This window comes from Atractosteus spatula, chromosome 12 (assembly GCF_055471065.1).
Source record: "Atractosteus spatula isolate fAtrSpa1 chromosome 12, fAtrSpa1.hap1, whole genome shotgun sequence".
Lineage (NCBI taxonomy): Eukaryota > Metazoa > Chordata > Actinopteri > Semionotiformes > Lepisosteidae > Atractosteus > Atractosteus spatula.
Window position 1 is genome coordinate 6,787,784 of NC_142717.1, and position 19,112 is coordinate 6,806,895.

General features: G+C 34.4%; 1 protein-coding gene across 3 annotated transcripts in view; it reads left to right on the forward strand.

Annotated features, from left to right (window-relative positions):
• The window catches only part of csmd3b (CUB and Sushi multiple domains 3b), a 581,296-nt gene that overhangs the window by 133,113 nt on the left and 429,071 nt on the right, over window positions 1–19,112 (forward strand). For all 3 annotated transcript variants that reach the window (XM_088929237.1, XM_088929238.1, XM_088929240.1), the window contains exon 3: window positions 5,101–5,213. In XM_088929237.1, coding sequence (XP_088785363.1) covers window positions 5,101–5,213 — 113 coding nt within the window. The remainder of the gene's footprint in view (window positions 1–5,100; window positions 5,214–19,112) is intronic.

Genomic DNA, 19,112 nt, shown 5'->3' on the forward strand with positions numbered 1-19,112 from the left:
AGATCAAGAAAAGCGCAGCCTTCAGACAAGGCAATTTTAGGATATTGATAATTTAAGTAAATTAGAGGTTTATCCAATGAATCTTCATACTTCTGTTTCGTGGCTTAATACTGTATATTGCTTGTTTAACCTCAACAGACAAATCTTCACCATACAGTATCTCAAAAGTTTATGTAAATTAACAGTGTGCCAAGTCTATGGTTAAGGGCATTCACGTGAAGCCGAGGCAGAATCAGTAAGCACTGGCTTCTACAGTAGCTTTAAGAAACTTTTTGCATGAGTATATATCTTTTTTTCAAAATTAACTTTCAGAAAAAAAGGGGCACATTTCATTCCATTCACCGTTTGTATACGACATGTTCTGAATCGAGATCTGAACTGAAGATACTTTTAGTGTTTCATTTTCATAAAGTTTGTATAATGGTCAATATACAGTTGTTAGTGTGGCATTTCTATGCATCATAGAAGGAGGTCCAACAAGGATGTAAAGATAGGGATGTAGGAAATATATATACCACATTTCCCGTTTCTATCATTCTGTGGTTTGAAAACAGTTCACAGCATACAGTACTCAAGCAACGCCATAATATTCTGATTAATTATGCCATGAGAGTTTTTAACTGTCATGTAATCTGTATGCACTGTGTGAAGTGTGTAAAATGTTGATGAAAGCAACACCATGTCCACAAATGACCCTTAATGTACGGTATGTAGAGGTTTAATCTTGCTAAAACCTGCTATATAATCTTCAGGTATTTTCAGTATCTCCAATGACCTCAGTCAGTGACTAAAACCGTATTAATGTTAGCAAAATAAGTCAGTAATTTGTTCAGTTAAGTAATTGAGAGCTTGGCTAGAATGAAAATTGAAATGCCCCATGGCTCTAAGGAAGATAACCTAACACTAAATAAACTCAAATAAATTTATAATGTATCAGAAAAGGGGGCACAACCAACATAGGAAACTACATTACATATGGGTAGAATTAAGGCAAAGTATATCTAAATTTTAAAAAGCAGTTTAAAAATTACATAAATTTAGAAAGAAGAGGTATTGTTTTGCTTACAGGAATTTCTCAAACAAGAAACAACATCAGTAATAATCAATACACACAAAACAATTCTGTGTTATTATAAATGGTTTAATATACAGTAGGTGTGCCACAGGGATCCATTCTAGTTCCATTGTTCTTTCTGATCTATCAGGAATCTAGGTATAACCTATTTATTTTTTACCTATGTACAGTATTTGCAAGGAAATAGTTAGCAAACTAACAGTGGCAAGGGAATTGTGAAAATACTTAAAATCATAAGCTTTCTTTTGTTTTATTAGAACATTTATGACATATATTGTACCTGCAGCAGTAACTGTCTATTAGTATAGACAGAGAAAATTCTTAAAATTAAATTGCTTTTCCACTTTACTAGAACAGTTCTTACTGGGATGTAGAGTTTGAAAATAGGTCAAACTGCCAAGTAATGTATCTTATTTCTATCAGTGGAAACTGAGAGTGCTCCAGAAAGAGTAAAATCAAATATTTGTATGGGTGAATTTGCAGGAAGAACAGTTTTCAATTAAAATTGACCTAACCAAATGGAATGTATTTAAAATATTATGAATTACTTTTTGATGATACTGTATATGATTCTGCTAATCCATCCAACAGTATGAAAAAAATATTTTTAATGAAAAGGCTGATCAATTGTAATCAAATAGAAGCTGGTTCCCATGCACAGTTAGCAGTCACTTACTGTACTTTTGTATTAAAGCAAATGCCTTTACCTTACGTTCCATATTTTTAAACTGACACCAATACTGAAACGGTCAAAAATAGATACAGGAAGATACATCCAACAATAAAAATATTTCAGAACCAAGACTAATGGATTTGTCAGTTCATTGTTACATGGCACTCTGTAAACCTGCTGAGATGAGTGAGACAAGTAATTAATAAAGGGAAATTGGTCACAAATTGGCTTGTGTTGAAAACGAATAGATGCTGTTAATGAGAAAAAAAAGTGAATGCTGAGAAAATATTGATAGCATCAGTCTGACATAGATTGTGTCTTAGACCCTTAAGCAAAACATTGAGCTTAAACTGGAAACTGAATTAAAATGAAAATAGAACATCCTCCATGCTTCATGAAATACAGGAATGACCTTTAGTTTTTTCGTTGTTTGATATTTGTTTTTTTTACTAGATTTAAATGCTAATTCTGTTTGTTAATGGAATTTCAAGATGAAAAAAAATCAGTTAACACTGCCGGGCACTTTTTCCTCGATTGCCATCCTTTGGATTTCTGTGATGTGCTCATGGTAGGTGTCCTAGAGTATTGGATTTGTTTGAGAGAGTCAAAGAAATCTCATTAAGACTGTTAAATGAGTCGGCATGCCTTTTCTGTTCTACAGATGCAACTAATTTCCTGTTTTATACAGATAATTATGAGGTAACTGGTAATACACTAAGTGAGCCCATGCTTATTACAAAACAAAACCAAAAGTTCATTAAGTAAAAATTCATTTTTTTCAGATTCCATAATTATTTTTGTGAGTGGTTACTATGTATTGCATTATATACACAAACTCCAAAGTTTTACCATCACAGGAAAAAAAAATGATTCTTATACAGGCAATCACTCTATGTATGATAATTGAAATATTCATGATAGTCATGATCTCATCTTGAAATGTTAAGAATAGCCAAGTTTTCTGAAAAAAAAGCTTATAAACAATTCTGCAGTTCTGTTTCAGAATCATCACAAATGTAAACCCTGAATGTGTACCTGTGCAATGCATATTCTGTAAATATATATTTTATATGTAAATCCGAGTGGAAGAAAAGGATACAAGTAAATATTTTGATCATAATGTTTAAGCAATTATATATGGTGTACATCAAGTTAAGATGATCACTTCTGAAGTCCTTAAAAATAAGACAAGTGTGGAAGTTTAATTAAAAAAAGTGTTATTCTGAGAAGACAATATGTACTGTAAATTCATTTCATAGGTTTTTATTACAAGTATATTAAGATATTTCAACATTCTGTGAATGCTTTGTTTGAGGCAAAGTTTTGTTTTATTTTGCTATTGTTATGTTCCAAGGTGTTTTTCTGGATCTTCTGTGACATCAGTTAAGACAAGAGCATAGACGATTTAGAACTACAGTATCAACTATATACTGTAAGGATCTGAATTTCCCTTAAAGTGATACAGAAATTAGATTTATTGCTTATTGAAAGATACGAGTGAGACAACCTGTATTGTATTTGAAAAGTCCAGGACAAACATGGGACACAAGCTCTTTCATCTTACTCAAGAGACATGAAAGTTACTTACAGTATGTGATGCATTAGGAAAAGGTTGTGTGTTGGGGTGCATTTAAAAGAGTGTAAGCTCCAAGCTCCAAGTAAATGGAGTTCTCCATTCTCCATAAATACAGCTAAGGCTTACAATCCAAAGCAAAAGCCTATTTTTTAGAGTTCTTGTTTATTTCGTTTTCTTTCTGAAACCAGGGTAATTCCATCTTGATTGATTTCAGTTGGCTCCAATGTTTCCATATGAATTACGTGTTCACCTTACCCCTTTTATTTTTAGTGAAAATTTCAATAAATGGTTTTCCATGGGACAAAAGGTTAGAGCGTGATTCCTAAAGCTGAATGACCAACCATTCAAGAGACAGAGGTGGTCAAATTTGACTCAATTTGGGTACCCCACACGACTGTAAGACATCCATATCCTCATCACTGATAAACATAGAAGGGAGATGATAATACAGTTTTAAACGTTATTAACAGGGATGTAAAAAAAAATTGAATATCACAGTCTAGCCTTTTCTCTCCTATTTTTCTCATAGCCATTTTTTTTGGTTGATTCCATATGAAATGGCTCACCATATGCCGTTTACAACCATGCATAAAATCAAGCAAGCATTAATCAGAGGGATTACTAGTATCAAAAGCTTCTTTAGGGTCAAAAATCCATTTCAAGTTCTCCCCCACACAACAATAGTTGTCTAAAATGTATATGTATGTTTGGGTTTTAAATTCTTTAGCTCCATGATAGACTGTTCTGTGGTAGATCAAACACTGTAACTTGTAGTTCCCAGTTTTCTCTTTTCTATCCTTTTGTCTCCCTTAATTGCCAGTACCTGCCCCCTGGGTTAGTTAAAAAAAAACAAGACTGTGCATAGGAGAGACCAACGGTATTTCTTTGTATCATCCAAACTCAGTGCTCTGTGGTGAAGCAGTATGACTGGGCGTGCTAAGAACTGTGATTCACTGTGGCATTTTTCTCCTGTTTTAGACACGTCCATATGACTGTTTCATGGTCGGTAAGGATGGTGAACTTTCTCCCCAGGAAATGATAAACTCAAGTTTGTAGATATTTAACTTGCAAGAGAAGACAAAAAAAACTAATCTAGAGGGGTACATCTTCTTCATATGGTGTTTGAATATAATTATAAAATATCTATGGCAGATAGGAAAATATCTGGCAGTTCTCACCCCATCCAAAATGGCAACAAGCACAAGAAGTATTCTTAAGGTTCATGAAACGTAGCAATAAAGACTTCTGAAAAAAAATGCTCATTGTCCTTGTTCGTATCACTTTCCTTTACTGGTGTCATTAAAGATGAGTTGAAAAAACTAGGTGTAAAAAGGGCTTTTTTTGCAGATATCTGGACTAGAAAGCCATCTCAGACAAGTCATACATTTTTTTGTTTGAAAGCAGAGTACCTGTACTCTTCTGGAATAGCACAGATATTTTGACACAATTTTCTTGCAGATCCAAACTTATCCTAATATGGTTTACTAGAGCCTAGCAGGTTGTTTTATTCCAAGCATAGCTCTGTTCTTTTGAGGGGTTGTCAGTTATATATATATAAAGTTAATACATCAATGTAGTCAATGCTCTAGTTATACTTTTTAGTGTTTATTTGCACGTGTAATGCTTCCAATTTTTAATAAACAGTTTTGTCCCTCAAAATAACAAAATGTAAATATTATTCAATTGGCTTCCTGTGTTGTATATTACAGGTGATAACCAAAAAAGGATTTTGATTTGTTTAAAATAAAATGATAATCATTATGTCTCTTTCTACAGGCTAACAGGTTTCCAGATCCCACCTCCTGTTACAAGTACTGGATCTGTGTTTTCGTTGCGTCTTACTAGTGATTTTGCAGTGAGTGCTCATGGATTTAAAATCTATTATGAAGGTAAGAGATGTTCTTGTCATAAATTAATTAATCATAGGTATTTCATATTACTGTTGAGTTTTTTAAACCAATGTTGATGTACTGGTTATTTTGTTTTGTTTAAATGTACTGTATATAGTATCTCATTTTCTCATCAGTGCATTTCATCACCTTATACAGTACTTCTTTCATTCACATGCACAAATCCAGAAGATGAAGCAGTCAAATTACATCTTCTACATGCACTCTGATTGTGAACATACATTTATTACAGCAGTTCATAAATGAACAACCACTCCCAATTCCTGCTAATAAATTATAAAGCCGCTTTTTGATCAGTGTCAATCAAGCTTTGATATAATTACAAGCTAAGGCAATGTCATAATGTCATAAGGAAACAGATAGATATCCTTTTATGTTAAAAAAAAAGATGTTCACAAGAACATTTATCAGACAGAAGGGTTTGAAATTAAGTATACAAAAATGGAAGAGCATAACAAATCCACAGATGTCATAATTTCTTTAATGTGTTCTTAAATTATTTATTTTTAACTTCTGTAATGGTACAGTGTGGCACAGTATGTGTAAATGTGTAGTGCAAAATGCAAAGTGAAGTAATTGTGAGGTTCGTTTTCAAAAAGAAGCAAATTGCAATGATAAATGTCCTTTGTTATTGTTAATTCCACTAATGTTATAAGTATTACACTGATTTTTTTCTGTTTTTAATGTTCAAGGCACTTGCATTGATATCACTTTTCTGTAAAAGACATTTACTCCTTAAGGTATTATTAAGTATTACTTAAAGACATTTATTGTATTTGTAATGCTTCTCAGTTTTTACTATTTTTTTTAGTAGAAGCTTAAGTGCTCTGTTGAGGACTGTGCTGGTATTTCTCCAAAGTTACAGGCCCTGTTTGTAAAGAAATTAATCTGAATCAAGTAAAAGGTATACATACTGTGAATGCTGCTTTCAGAAGTGCATAATTAATCATGTGGCAGATGGTAGAGAAAAGGGCATTAGTTTAGCTTTACAATCAAGCTGTTAATTTATTTTTATTTGCATGCAATTATGCACAGGGGATGCCTAGAATACTGACCTGCTTGACTAGCATTAAATCTTTACCCACCATGCCATTATTTCTGATGTCTGTCTAAGAACTCCAAAAAACACATTAATGTTATTTAATGAAGTAAATATTATGTGTGCAAATTTGGTTATTTAATATTGAGTATTAATATTCATAGAACAGATGTATGAAAAAAGTACATCTGTTTTCTGCTTATCACAGATTTTATATATCTTAATATTGAGGTATGTAGTATATACACAAAATATTATTATTGCTGTTGGTAGCAATAGTGCTCATTGCAAAAGGAGTACCAGTACTAATGAGAATTGTAGCAACAGTATAGTAATTAACTGTGTGGTAGGGCGGCACAATGCTGTTGAGGCTAGCATTGTTCTCTCACAGCACTGGGATTCAATTCCTAGTTTGCTGTCTGCATGGAGTTTGTATGTTCTGTGTGTGTGTCACGTCCCACACTCTCCCTCGCAAACACCGTTGCATTCCCAAACCCATTATTTCACAATCCCATTCCTAATTGAACACGTCACATTCCCACAGGCACCAGATTCCACAAATTCTCACTCCCGGACCAGTTATCCAACCACATCCCTTTACCTTCAGTATTTAAAGCTCCCTCACACACCAACCCTTGGTCACTATTGAGAAGCCTCCTGTAGTATTCTCTTGTGTGCGATTCTTAGCCTTTTTGACTGATCTCCTGGTAACAAATCTTTGCTCCTGCCTTTTTGACTACGCCTTTTGGATTTCATTTTTGGATTGTCTTTTGGATTTCCTTTGTTACCGAACTCATTGCCTCCCTTATTGACCAAGCCCCAGGATTACGTCTTTTGGATTGTCCCTGTACTACTCTACATTCTGCGTGATTCACAGTTCTGCATAACGATCCTCCTATTCTACCAGTTGGATTCCTGACAGTGTCTGCCCTGCAATGGACTGGTGTCCTATCCAGGGTGTATCCCGCCTAATGTTTGGTGCTTGCCGGGATAGGCTCCGGCTCCTCTGCGTCCCTGAATTGCATGAAGTGGTTATAAAATGGATGGATGCGTGGATGAATGAATGCAGTGTGGTGATATGTTATGGTCAGCACTACTTCCTCACAAATCCAGGGACGTAAGCTGGACTCCAGTTTCAGTCATAGAGTTTGCATGTTCCCGCTCTTGTTCATGTGAGTTTATGCCAGTTGTTTTAATATCCTTCCTCCTAAGAAGATTGTCACTGAGGGTTTACTCCTTGGTTCCCAGTACCTGGCTGAACATGATAGGGTATTGCATCACCCAATATGGTTAATATTTTAGTATAATATCTATTAATTTTGATAATTAAAGGGAATTAGCTCAGCATATTTCTGTAAATACCTATGAACCATTTTGTTTTTTAATGGATGAGTCACTCATCTACTTGATGTATTCTAGCTGTTGTCTTCTGCTACTGAGATTCTTTTAAATAAGAATCTCTAATCCTCAGAATTGGTTTGGGAATACTGGTCACATTCAGCTAGTGATGGACCCAGGCTCAAACCTGTGGTACACATGTTCTATAACTGTAAGTCAATAACTGCACCCATGAGAGAACCTTGTACCAGCTTCTGGGATTTATTTTTAATAATTTGTTAATAATTTACAACAGCTGTCTTAATGTGCTCTTCACCATTTTTCTGACATTAAATTTATTTCTAATTTAAAGTACCATGCATAATTTTTTTTCAGATATCCTGGTACAGTACTTTACATATAGATCAAGCAATCTATAAATGTCTCTATAAATCGCTATAAATCTATAAATTATTGTGTTAATTCAATATATGGATTTTTATGCTTAACTAGTTTTGGTTTTCCCATTTTTTTTAACATACTGTATACACACACTGTACTAACCATTTATCCAGCAAGGAACATTAGGGGTCTTACCACACTAAATGCTATTTCAGGACTGCATTTACTCCCAGGATACCTCTAATACAATGAAGAATGATGTTCACTAATGACTGGTATTAAACAAACATTCAGCATGTTCACACTTTGCTTCTGGAATCTGCATCACTTCGCATGAGCTGGCTGTGTATATGTGTACACAGCAGCACCTTGTGGAAATAAAGTGAAACCTATAATATCCCTCTAGCAGTTTCATTGATGTCATTGACTACTTGAAAGTCCCATGGAAACCATTCAAGTGTGAAAACCATATTCTTATGACCACATTGCATTAAAGCTGTGCCAAGCTACCTTTTTTCTCTGTGCCTTTTCTATTTTGTATTCTCATACGTCACTTTTGCTGTCATATCTATGTCTGAGTAAGTATTTAGGTATTCTCTGTGTAATGCTCTTCACTTTTTATACGTAATTTCTAAGTAATGAGTCTAAAGATGACCGAAAGCATGAATCCAATTAATAGGTGAAATTACCAAAAAAATGTTGTATAGTATGTGTATTTTGGTTCTATGTGTATTCCCTCTGGGTTTATTAAATCCAGGATTGTTTTGTCAATTATTTATTTTATAAACAGATGTTTCCAAAACATTATTGCACATTGTTTATATAATGACAAACATTTTTTGGGAACTTGGTGCTTTCTGTTCATTAGCCTCTGAGTGATAAGGTACAGTAGTTCCAGTGCCTTTGAAAATTCATTGGATGGCGGGGTTATAACATCGGTTGCCATAGATTCCGAAAATGAATTCTTTAACCTCCTCTTCTTTTCATTTATAATGCAGTCTAATGAGCCTGACTACAATCGGTCAGAGAATATCCCTTTAATGAATCCCAGCAGTGTACAACTACCAGTGAAAGTCTGAAGTTTCCATATTACAGACGTAAAACTGTCATTTTTCATTAAACCCCAGATTTGTCTGTTTCAGAAGAAATGTACTCGTATAGGCACTTTGCTTCTTGTTCTAGCTTCAATTCACTGGTAGTTTTAAAAAACGACTCATTGAGCAACAAATAAAAATTCTTCACTTCGGACAAGAGATCTGTTGTGCAGAAAAAAAACAACAACAAGGCTGCTGTCCCAGTCTTGTTCATGCTTACTGTGTGTATATTGTCACCATCAAAGTGTTGAATTTCCCTTGATTTGGTCTGATGCACAGTTACAGTGCAGTTCATATCCTCTGTCACATGTGGGTGAACAGAGAAACAATAAGTATGCGAGCAGAGTGCTCCAAGCATACTCTAGCTCTTATCAGTTCAGAGTTTTTATATCAGGCAACCATCCTCTTTGCTATGAGCAGATGATAACACTATTTTGGGAGGGGTATGGGCATGGGGGCAGTTTAGCTAGACTAAATATTGATATAAAATCAGTATTTTCTTATGGCACTCTGCAGTTCATTAAACTCAAGTAAAACCTTCATGGTAAGCTACTCCTGAATTCAATAAATAAAACAAAAACATGTTTTGCATATTCTTTGTGCAGCAAAGCTGGAAATCCATTGCTGATACTAAGATGCTACTACAAATCCACAGCTTCAATCTGTTGGCATGACCAGCTTGTGAGCAGATCTATTCTGGTTTAAAAAAAGCATAAATTGACTTGTTGTTTTTTTTAGAGATTGCAATTATAAATATAAGCTATTTTATTTTGGCAAGAATTCATTGTTCCTTTCTTAATATGTATGGTGTGTTTAGAAATATAATAAGAGTTGTTTAATTTTATTGATTGCTCACTGACAATTTACAGCTGGAATCAATGTTGTTTTTTGTTGCTATTGTTTCTCTGATGTCTGTTTTGCTTTCTAAGAGTTCTAATAGTGAGGGTACTGTATATATGCAAAGTGGCACTTATAAAACAGAAGCAATATGATAATTAATACCATGCTTTGTCTTTTTTCCCAGCTAGAAATTATTTTGCATTTACTGGGGTAGATAATTTCTAACCTGTTTGGTCACTGGGCAGTGTGGTGGCTCTGTGGTTAGGGATCTGCGCCTGTGGCTGGAAGGTTGCCAGTTCATAACCCCAACTGCTCCAGGGGCGCCGTATAAATGGCTGACCCTGTGCTCTGACCCGAAGCTTCTCTCCGCTTCTGTGTGTCTCATGGAGAGCAAGTTGGGGTATGCGAAAAGACAAATTCCTAATACAAGAAATTGTAGATGACCAATAAAGTGATCTTATCTTATTTAACTCAAATCCCTGAAAAAGGCTACCTTCAAGCCTCGGTAATGCTGCACTGTACCTTCAGTATGTCAATTCAGAAACATACTCCAATGCCCTTGTCAGAAATTGCCTTGCCTAAGATCAGGATAAGGCTAGATAAACACTGAACTGAACCTGTTAAAGATCAAGGTGTCTTTCTGAATGTTACAGGAAAGAGGTCATACATACAATAGACACTAAATAGTGTCTCCAGGCAGACTAGATTCGTTTGTAGTTTTTTGTTTGTTTTTGCTGGGAAACTCTGGGATATTTCAGCATGAAAGTGTGTGTTTCACTGTTTTCTGTAGATTATTAGGCCTGTGTAAGGAGATTTGTTAATTTGACTTGAGTTTGATAGTCACATCCTACTATCATCAAGGTACATTTAAGATATAGTGTACAATTTTGGGCACCACATTATAGAAACTAGATTTCTATCCAGAAATCAGTCAAAAGAAGAGCAAATGGGACTTGAAAATAACCTACATTGACAGATTAAAGGAGCTAAACCTTTTAGGATTGAACAAAGAAGATTGTGATAGGACATGATAGAGGTATTTTTTTAAAATCTACAAGGGTATTGATAAAATAAAACCAGTTGACTTCTTCAGAATGAACAGTGAAACACAAACTAGATTACATAAAGGTTTTGGGAGTATAGAACAAACTACCCAGTCATGCTGTTGAAGTTTGGCTTCATTCAAGAAAAACCTAGATGAGAGGCTTGGATCAATTAGTTACTAAATACCAATCTGCATAAATAGGCTTCCTTTTGTTTGTAACTTTTCTTATATTCTTACTGCAACAGCAAGCTTATTTTATCATGCACAGTATACAAGTGGTACCAGTCTCATTTGGTATTTCCTATACAAATGCATTGCTACAAAGAAAGCAATCCTTTCTTGCTTTATGCAACATTTCTTGGGCACACACCTATCAATTAAGAGCTGTTAGCAGTTATCCATGGATCTTGGTTGATAGATTAGATTAAACTAATGCATCTTATTTGTGTATTTACAGTACATAAAAAATCAACCACTTTGCTCTCATGCTAAGAAATATGTTTATTTCACATGCTACAGTATTATATTGAAAACAAAGTAATAGATGGGATAACATTTGTATTTATATGCAAAGTACAAGTGTCACAGAATGAAAAATGTGGGTGTTAAGGCACCAGGTGTCGAGGGCTGTATTGATGTTAAATTACATTGATGAGCCAGCAACACCTTGGTCTTGGTGCAGTCTCTTGCCTTATCATGTGTGTTTTCTGCCCTGATTAAAGACCCTCTTACATAAGCATTGGGCAATTACCACATCACTCTGTGGTAATGTGTGGGGTGCAAACAGGTTTAACTAGACCTGTGCTTGAAAGAAGGTTTAAGAATAGGATGCAGTAGAACAATACATCATTACAACAGGCTATCTGTGTATAGTCATTTCCTGAAGGACCCCTGGGTACTTGGCTCTACCCACAGAAAGCTTTGCAAGGATGCTTCCAACTCCTGGAGAAGAGTCATGAGCCTTTATTAAGAAGGCTTAAAAAGTCTCAGTCAAGACTGAGCTGGGTTCATTTGAAAGAAGGAAGGAGGGGATGCTGACACCAGGAACTCTACAGGGAGCAGCTGAGGAAGGCTCGAGGATCATCTTCCTCCCTCCCTGCTGTACCTGACATTGGACTTGGAGAAAGCAAGGTAGGGGCTGGAGTGGTAGGGAACCACATTTTATGGGATGGCCAGGACCAAAGATGTTTAAGAACCACCTAAGGAACTGCAGGACAGAACTGCAGTACTGCATTATTTTGGGACATTTGTTGGGTAAATGGAGTCCAATGGAGTGCCTGTGACCAGTCTAGAATGTTTTTCTTTTAGAGTTGTGTTTTTTTTTTATAATGTGCCCTCAGCGTTGAGTGGACAGTGTTAACTGTTGTTAACCATTTGAAAATAAAAAGGGCACTTTAGCCATACCATTGTTAGTTGCTGATCTGTGCATGCACAGTTGATTCTGGGAGATGAACACCAAGGAAAAAAAGTGGCCTTGAACTCTCTATAATTGCTAGGTGGCATAGTCATGCACAAAGAAAGAATAATTCTGGTTTTACTTTACTATAAAACAAGCATTAGAGGATACATGGTTCACCAAGAATACTACAAAATGTTGCCCCTTGGTTTTGCAGAAATAAAGTGATAAGACCTCTGATTTCAATTTGTTTGATATTCATATTGCCATATTGTACAGTATGTTCCTTTTTTATCCTAAGAGGTTGCATTGATGTGAAAAAAAAAGATGCTCATGTAAAGAAAAGATTCTTGCCTGCTGAAAAACAAAACCTCTTATTCTCAAGAGTAAGGGTAAGTGCTGTTGTACAGTCATAGGATTTGAACCCAAATCTTGAATGGAGAAAGAATAGAATTCTGATGATGTACTTTACCTGATTATGGCTAATTAAGAACTAGAAAAAAATAAGAAATACCAATTGTAATCCTTTATCAGTAACTATAATTTTAATGTAACCCTGACAGGAGACTATTTTCAGAGCTTTTGGAAAACATACAATAACAGGACAATGTACAAAGCTTTTTGGTTCACTTTAAAAAATGCCTTTTTGCCCCATATACTGTATGTCTGTATCAGGCAACCCAAATAGCCATACAGTATACTGTATATAATTAAAACCAGGAAAGACAGAAAAAGAAACGAATACAGTGCATGACACAATTGTGAGACCGAGGAAATGCAGATGGAAATAAGCTTAACAAATAGCACAAAAAATGCAATATCAGTGGGCCAAGGAAATATTACAATGGATTTATTGCTTAACAGGCAAAAAGGGATCAAGAGAAAGACCTCCTGGAAAATGACAAGAGAAAAATCAATACTTTTCCAGAACCAAGCCGAATAAGGATAGCTAAAGCCAGGTGTTTGTAATAGAATCATGTAAAGGCCTTCTTCTAGGATTGGATCAATGGACACTTAAAATGATCATTAAAATTGATTATATATTGTATGTAGCCCTGCAATATAATTATGGGAATTATAATTTCTTTTCATTATACCATTGTTTAATTGAAACCAGGTTTATATTTACCAATTCTGTGCTTTTTGAGATGCAATGGTGTAAGTAAGAGTTGAGTTTTGGCAATCTTGTCTTATACATGTATGCAGTAGGTTAGAAACTTTGTGAGTCTGGTCTTCACCAAAGTGAAGTGTAACGGTTAGTACAGGTTAGAGTTATGGCATGATCAAAAGAGTAATTGATGGTTATCAATCTGGAGAGGGTAAAAAATCAATTTCTAATATTTTAGGTATCCACTGTCATAAGGTCTACAAATTAAAAAAATATAATACAACATGATGAATCCATCCCAGACCAGTTTTTCTGCCAAGATCTCCCTAAGGACTGAATGCTTTAGATGGGGGAAAAAGAAACCAGGTATGACCTGGTAGAAACCATCGTCCTCTCAAAAAACCAGAAAGAATGTGCTGTCGACAAATTAAAAATTTAATCTTTTTGCCACAATGAGAAAGGTTTTGAATGGTGAAAACCAAATACCGCCTTTACTCAGAAAACCCTCATCACAACCTTAAGCCTAGATGGCTAGTCATCATTGACCAAAACATGAGTTAGGTATTTCAGTAAGAGAAATATGATATATAATCACTTATAATGACTGAACAGGTTGCTTATAATTCTTGTTTCTGTTCAGCCTCTGAATGTCAAAATCAGTAGCAAGGTGACAGCCAAAACCTTATTTTGGAGGACAAATAGACAATGCTGTGGAAGTCTGTCCAACCATATTTCTTAATAAAAGCTCAAATGATCATCATATGACAAATAATGTTCTTGTTCTGTGACTGACTACAAATGTTTTGCACCTCCAAGGTTCTCTTCGTGCAGATCTTTCATAGCAAAACGAACAGCATAACAGTGTATGGTATGACACATAGTTTCTGCGCAAAGGAACAGAAAACAGTTAATTTATGTTTTGAGTTTACAGTTTGTGTTCTCACATAAAATGGCATTTTAAAGCAGAGGTCTATAAAATTAATTAAATATTTGAAAATACCTGGGTGTTTAAGTATATTAATAGAAATTAAAAATTAATGAAAATACTGATTTGGCACAGGTGACAAGGTGATTTATCATGTTATACTGTATACCACGTCTGGTGAAAATCAAGAGAGAGAAACACAGAACCAATACCTTCTGCTTATTAAGACGGCAGTGATTTCATGTAATTGATCTGGGCATATCAGCACAACATTGCTTAGATTTTGGGGTGCTTAAGTTCATCTAGTCCATCAAGAACAGTTTGACATTTTAGTTGCTAATTGATCCAAAGAATCTGATCTTTGTGTTTGTTGAAATAAATCAGCTGTAGCTACCTAGTTAGACCGTTTCTTTCATATTCCCATAATACTTATTGTGGATAATATGAAATTGTTGGTGTTTATCTGTTGGGTACTAGTATATATCTTAGTATGGATCCATGTTCAGTTTATGACACAATCTAAAAAGAAAGGTACCAAATACAGTATGATAACTTCACAGCAACAGCTGCCTGCAATTATTCTTTGATCCGTTCACAGTGGTAAATTGATCACCTTAATGGTGCTTTTTACAGGATATTGAAAATGTAAGTGTACATTTCAGTATTTTCTAGCCTTCACAATAAGAAAATTACAGCTTTTTTGCTACACAAATATGAAGAAAACATGATTGCTGAAGTTGTATTAGTAACTCATAAAGAAATGCTGTAGGGCAAATATACTGTAGGTGCATTCCTTGGCTACTTGTTATACCAATTAGTTGTTTTATGAAACCAGATCCCTGTTTTGATATTTAATGTGTACAGTATGTTATCACTTCCCAATCTTTTGCCATATGATTAAAGCCTTTTTATAAAAAAATCTGCACTTAAGCACTTAGTGCTTATTGTGGTCATGCAAGTGTTTGCACAACTCACTTCAATTATTCCTTTCGTTCGTTTGAAATGGTCACAATTAGAACATAAGAACATAAGAAAGATCACATACTCAAGTAGTAATGTCAAGAAGTAATGTAAGGAAGTGACTGTTGCAGGAACGTGCTTCATTCTTTAAGAGAAAAAAAGAATTTTGCATACAGTAGGTTTTGCAACTAAAATTAATGAATGCCTTACTATGTTAGGTTGAAAGGGTGCAAAACCAATGTTTGACTTAAACCAAGTTTCTCCTTTGCTAAGATATGGGATTCTTAGTTTTGGTGTGTGTTTCAGAAGTGACTCCTTTGTTTTGAAATCAATGCTTTCTTTGACTTCCAGTTCAATAATCCATTAGACTGTGGCCCATTTTGTAGATCAATGCCAAATTGTGCTTGATTCATTAAAATGACTGAATATCTAAAGCTTAAAATTACTGATGCAAAAGAACTGCTGTGTATAAATGAAATTTGTCTAGTTTGTAATATGTATTACATGTGTATATATACACTGTACAATATATTGCATCTACTGCTGTATGCTTTATGTTTTTTAATCTTTTCTTTTATTATGCTGTATTGTACTGTGCTGTATTTTACTTTCTAATTCACTTTGTGTATTTAATAAAAAATGTAGTAGCATATGCATGCTTTTTGGAGGTTCTTGAAAAATATCAAATTTTGGAATAATCATTTACCTTTGGTTGTACATCCACCTTGTTTTAAGTTTCCAGTCTAATGTGCCACTCCTGAAACACTGACCCACAGAGTCATACTGTATGTTATTGATACTCCACATTAGTGTCATTGACACTTCCACTCCATTGATTGGCACATACTGTACAGTACTGTATACCCCAACCGCATTTAAATCTGCTGTCTGTTAAGTATCTTCCATCCCACAAAGCTGCAAAGCATACGGGCGAAAGAAAATTTAATTGAGCTGTAGGATAGGTCATGAGATACAGTGGTAATGCAGTGCTTTTCAGTTCCAGAACATCATAATATTGTTCTGTGTTGGCCTCATTACTATTTTCCCCGATTAAAAAAAAAATTGTAAATGCTTTTTAGAAAAAAATGTCAGTGTACAACATTTTTTCTTCAAGTAGAAAAGAAATTAGATGCTTTATTTTTCTGTTTGGCTGCATCCTTTAGATCAGAAATCTATAAGACAGTGTGAATTGGAGAACATCTGTATGGCAGTAATTAAAATTCATTAACACCCCAGACGCGCTCTCTGAAATGTGATATAATATAAACAACAAACTCTTCAGTATTGTTTTCTGCAACAGTAATTGAGGGAAGCATTAAAAATGTATTCCATTGTTTTAATGCTTAGAGAGCAATCCATATATAAAGGTTACAGTACATACTGTACATGAACTCTTGGCTAAGCCTTATAAAAGATGGACCATTTATCTTTTTATTTTTAGCATAATTTGAAGAAAATAAATTGGAAATACAACCCGAGTGTATAGTTAATCTCACCTCCAGTGAAATTGCTCTGTTTAGTAATCAATTTTGTATCGTAATGTAATGTTTTACTGAAGGAAAATTGAAAGTGTGTTTTTTTTATTTTTTAAGTCATTCTAAACTACTGTATATATATGTAAAGTATAGAATTTTCAGTTGTGTGGATGCAGTTGACATGTTACTTTTTTCCTTATTTTCGAATGGACAGCAACAGTGTTTTGTTTTCTTATGCTTCATCCCTCCTTTATGAGTTATTTGGCTTTTCGTTTAATTTCTGTTGAATGGTGTTGGGAGGGCCCTTTCAAAAATTGGCTGCGGATGAGCTTTAAACACACTAAAAACACAAGCATTTATGATTATTTGTAGAAAGGATCAATCCCAACAATAACAATACTTGAAATAATATACAACATTTATTACTACAGAGGATATAATGTGTTAGGGTTATGGTTTGAATTAGAGTTTAGTTTAGGGTCAGCATGAATACTGTACATTTGTACGTGTTACTGTACAGTATGTCTTTTGGCAAATGTTTACCATGAAGATTCATGACCATTAATGTAACAAGACATGTAGCTACTACAAATAACTGTATGTTATACATGCTATATAGGACTATATGCAATTAAAGTGTTACCAACATTAGTCTGAGGGTAACCTTTTCTTTGTTTATTTCATGGGAGAGCTCAGAGTAGAAGCCTGACCTGCTGTATTCACATTTTGTTCTGTACATTGCAAGCATTTTTAATATTAGGTCTATCTTTTCAATTTAGTAATCTGTTCTTTCGGTCTATTATATAATGTCCTCTTATTCCATATAGCCTCTTAAACAAAGGCTAATACAGTGGAATGACACATTTCCCAAGAGCTCTACACAGTGGCTCAGAGTTATGCCATCCTTTCTATGGAACAATAGTGCTTAGAGTATTAAAAAACATTGAAATGTCAAGAGAAGCAAAGCTTACCTTGATTTCTTATTTAATCTCTCCTCGAAATATTATTTTAACATATGCACATGTAACATTTATCAAATATTTTAGCAGAGATTCTGTTAAATCTTTATTATTGTATTTCAATTATTGTATTTGTGTATGAGTGGAAGATGCACCATTATCTTTTAAAGCAGATGCAACACAAATGAATTAAGTCAAGATATTTACTGAATGTTATGTTGGGATTGCTCTACAATGACCTTGAACTTCTGTTTTTGTTTTGCTACCTGATACAGGTAAGACTTAAACAGTCTTTTGTAATGACACATCTGTGCAGACACAACAGTGCTGACAACTGCTAAATGCTGTGAAAAACGTGGATATTTTAACAATTGCTTACACTTGTTCATCATAAGTGCTACATCCAACCAAGATCATTTATTCAAAGCACTAAAATTAATGCATACCTTAATCGAAAATCTATATAGCCCTGACACTACCAATTTCAGAAGCGGTAGATTGCAGATTATATGTCTGTGAGGATAATCAGTTGACCTCGGCATAGCAAAACTGATGCATTAGCTTGAAAAATTATATAATCAATCCAATGTAAGATAACAAGTATGTCATAAAGTGATATTGTGACGTTACTTAACAATGGTTGACATAGGACACATCATTTGTTACTGAATATCATTTGAGTATAGGTAAATTTCGCAGAGAGTGCAATAAAGAAGCTAAAACATTACTGTTTCCCATAGTATAATGTTGCTAATGTAAGTTATGTTCTGTGTCTAATGATCTACACCATATGGTTCATTTCTTCTAATAGGCAAATTTTCAAATGAAAATGTATAAAATGTACAGCAAATATGCTCTACCGTTTTTACCAGGTTCTCAGCAGATGAGATTTACTCTGGTATATGTTCTTTTTTTATTTAAAGGTGTAGATTAATTCAAGATCCTTATGCTAAAATCTTGAGGGCAGACAGCCCAATCCAGTAATTGTTAGCATATTCATAAAAGATCATTTAGAAAATAAGATTTGGCACTTTAATTTTGGCAGATATTTTTATACAGTATGGTGGATATTTGTCATTCGTCATCCATCGATTAGTTTTTTAAAATTCTAACTAGTTGGTTTTGATTGTAGTTACAATTATTATTTTGTATAGTATTATGTTTTAGATGGACACATGGAAGTCAGAATTCTATATGTTAGTATTACTCTTAATACTCATTGTGCCACAGTGTAGATGATTTAAAACTATTTTTAGACTTTGGTGGGATGGACAACATAAGGTTTATCCCTAGATGCCTAAATGATCATTTGGAATGT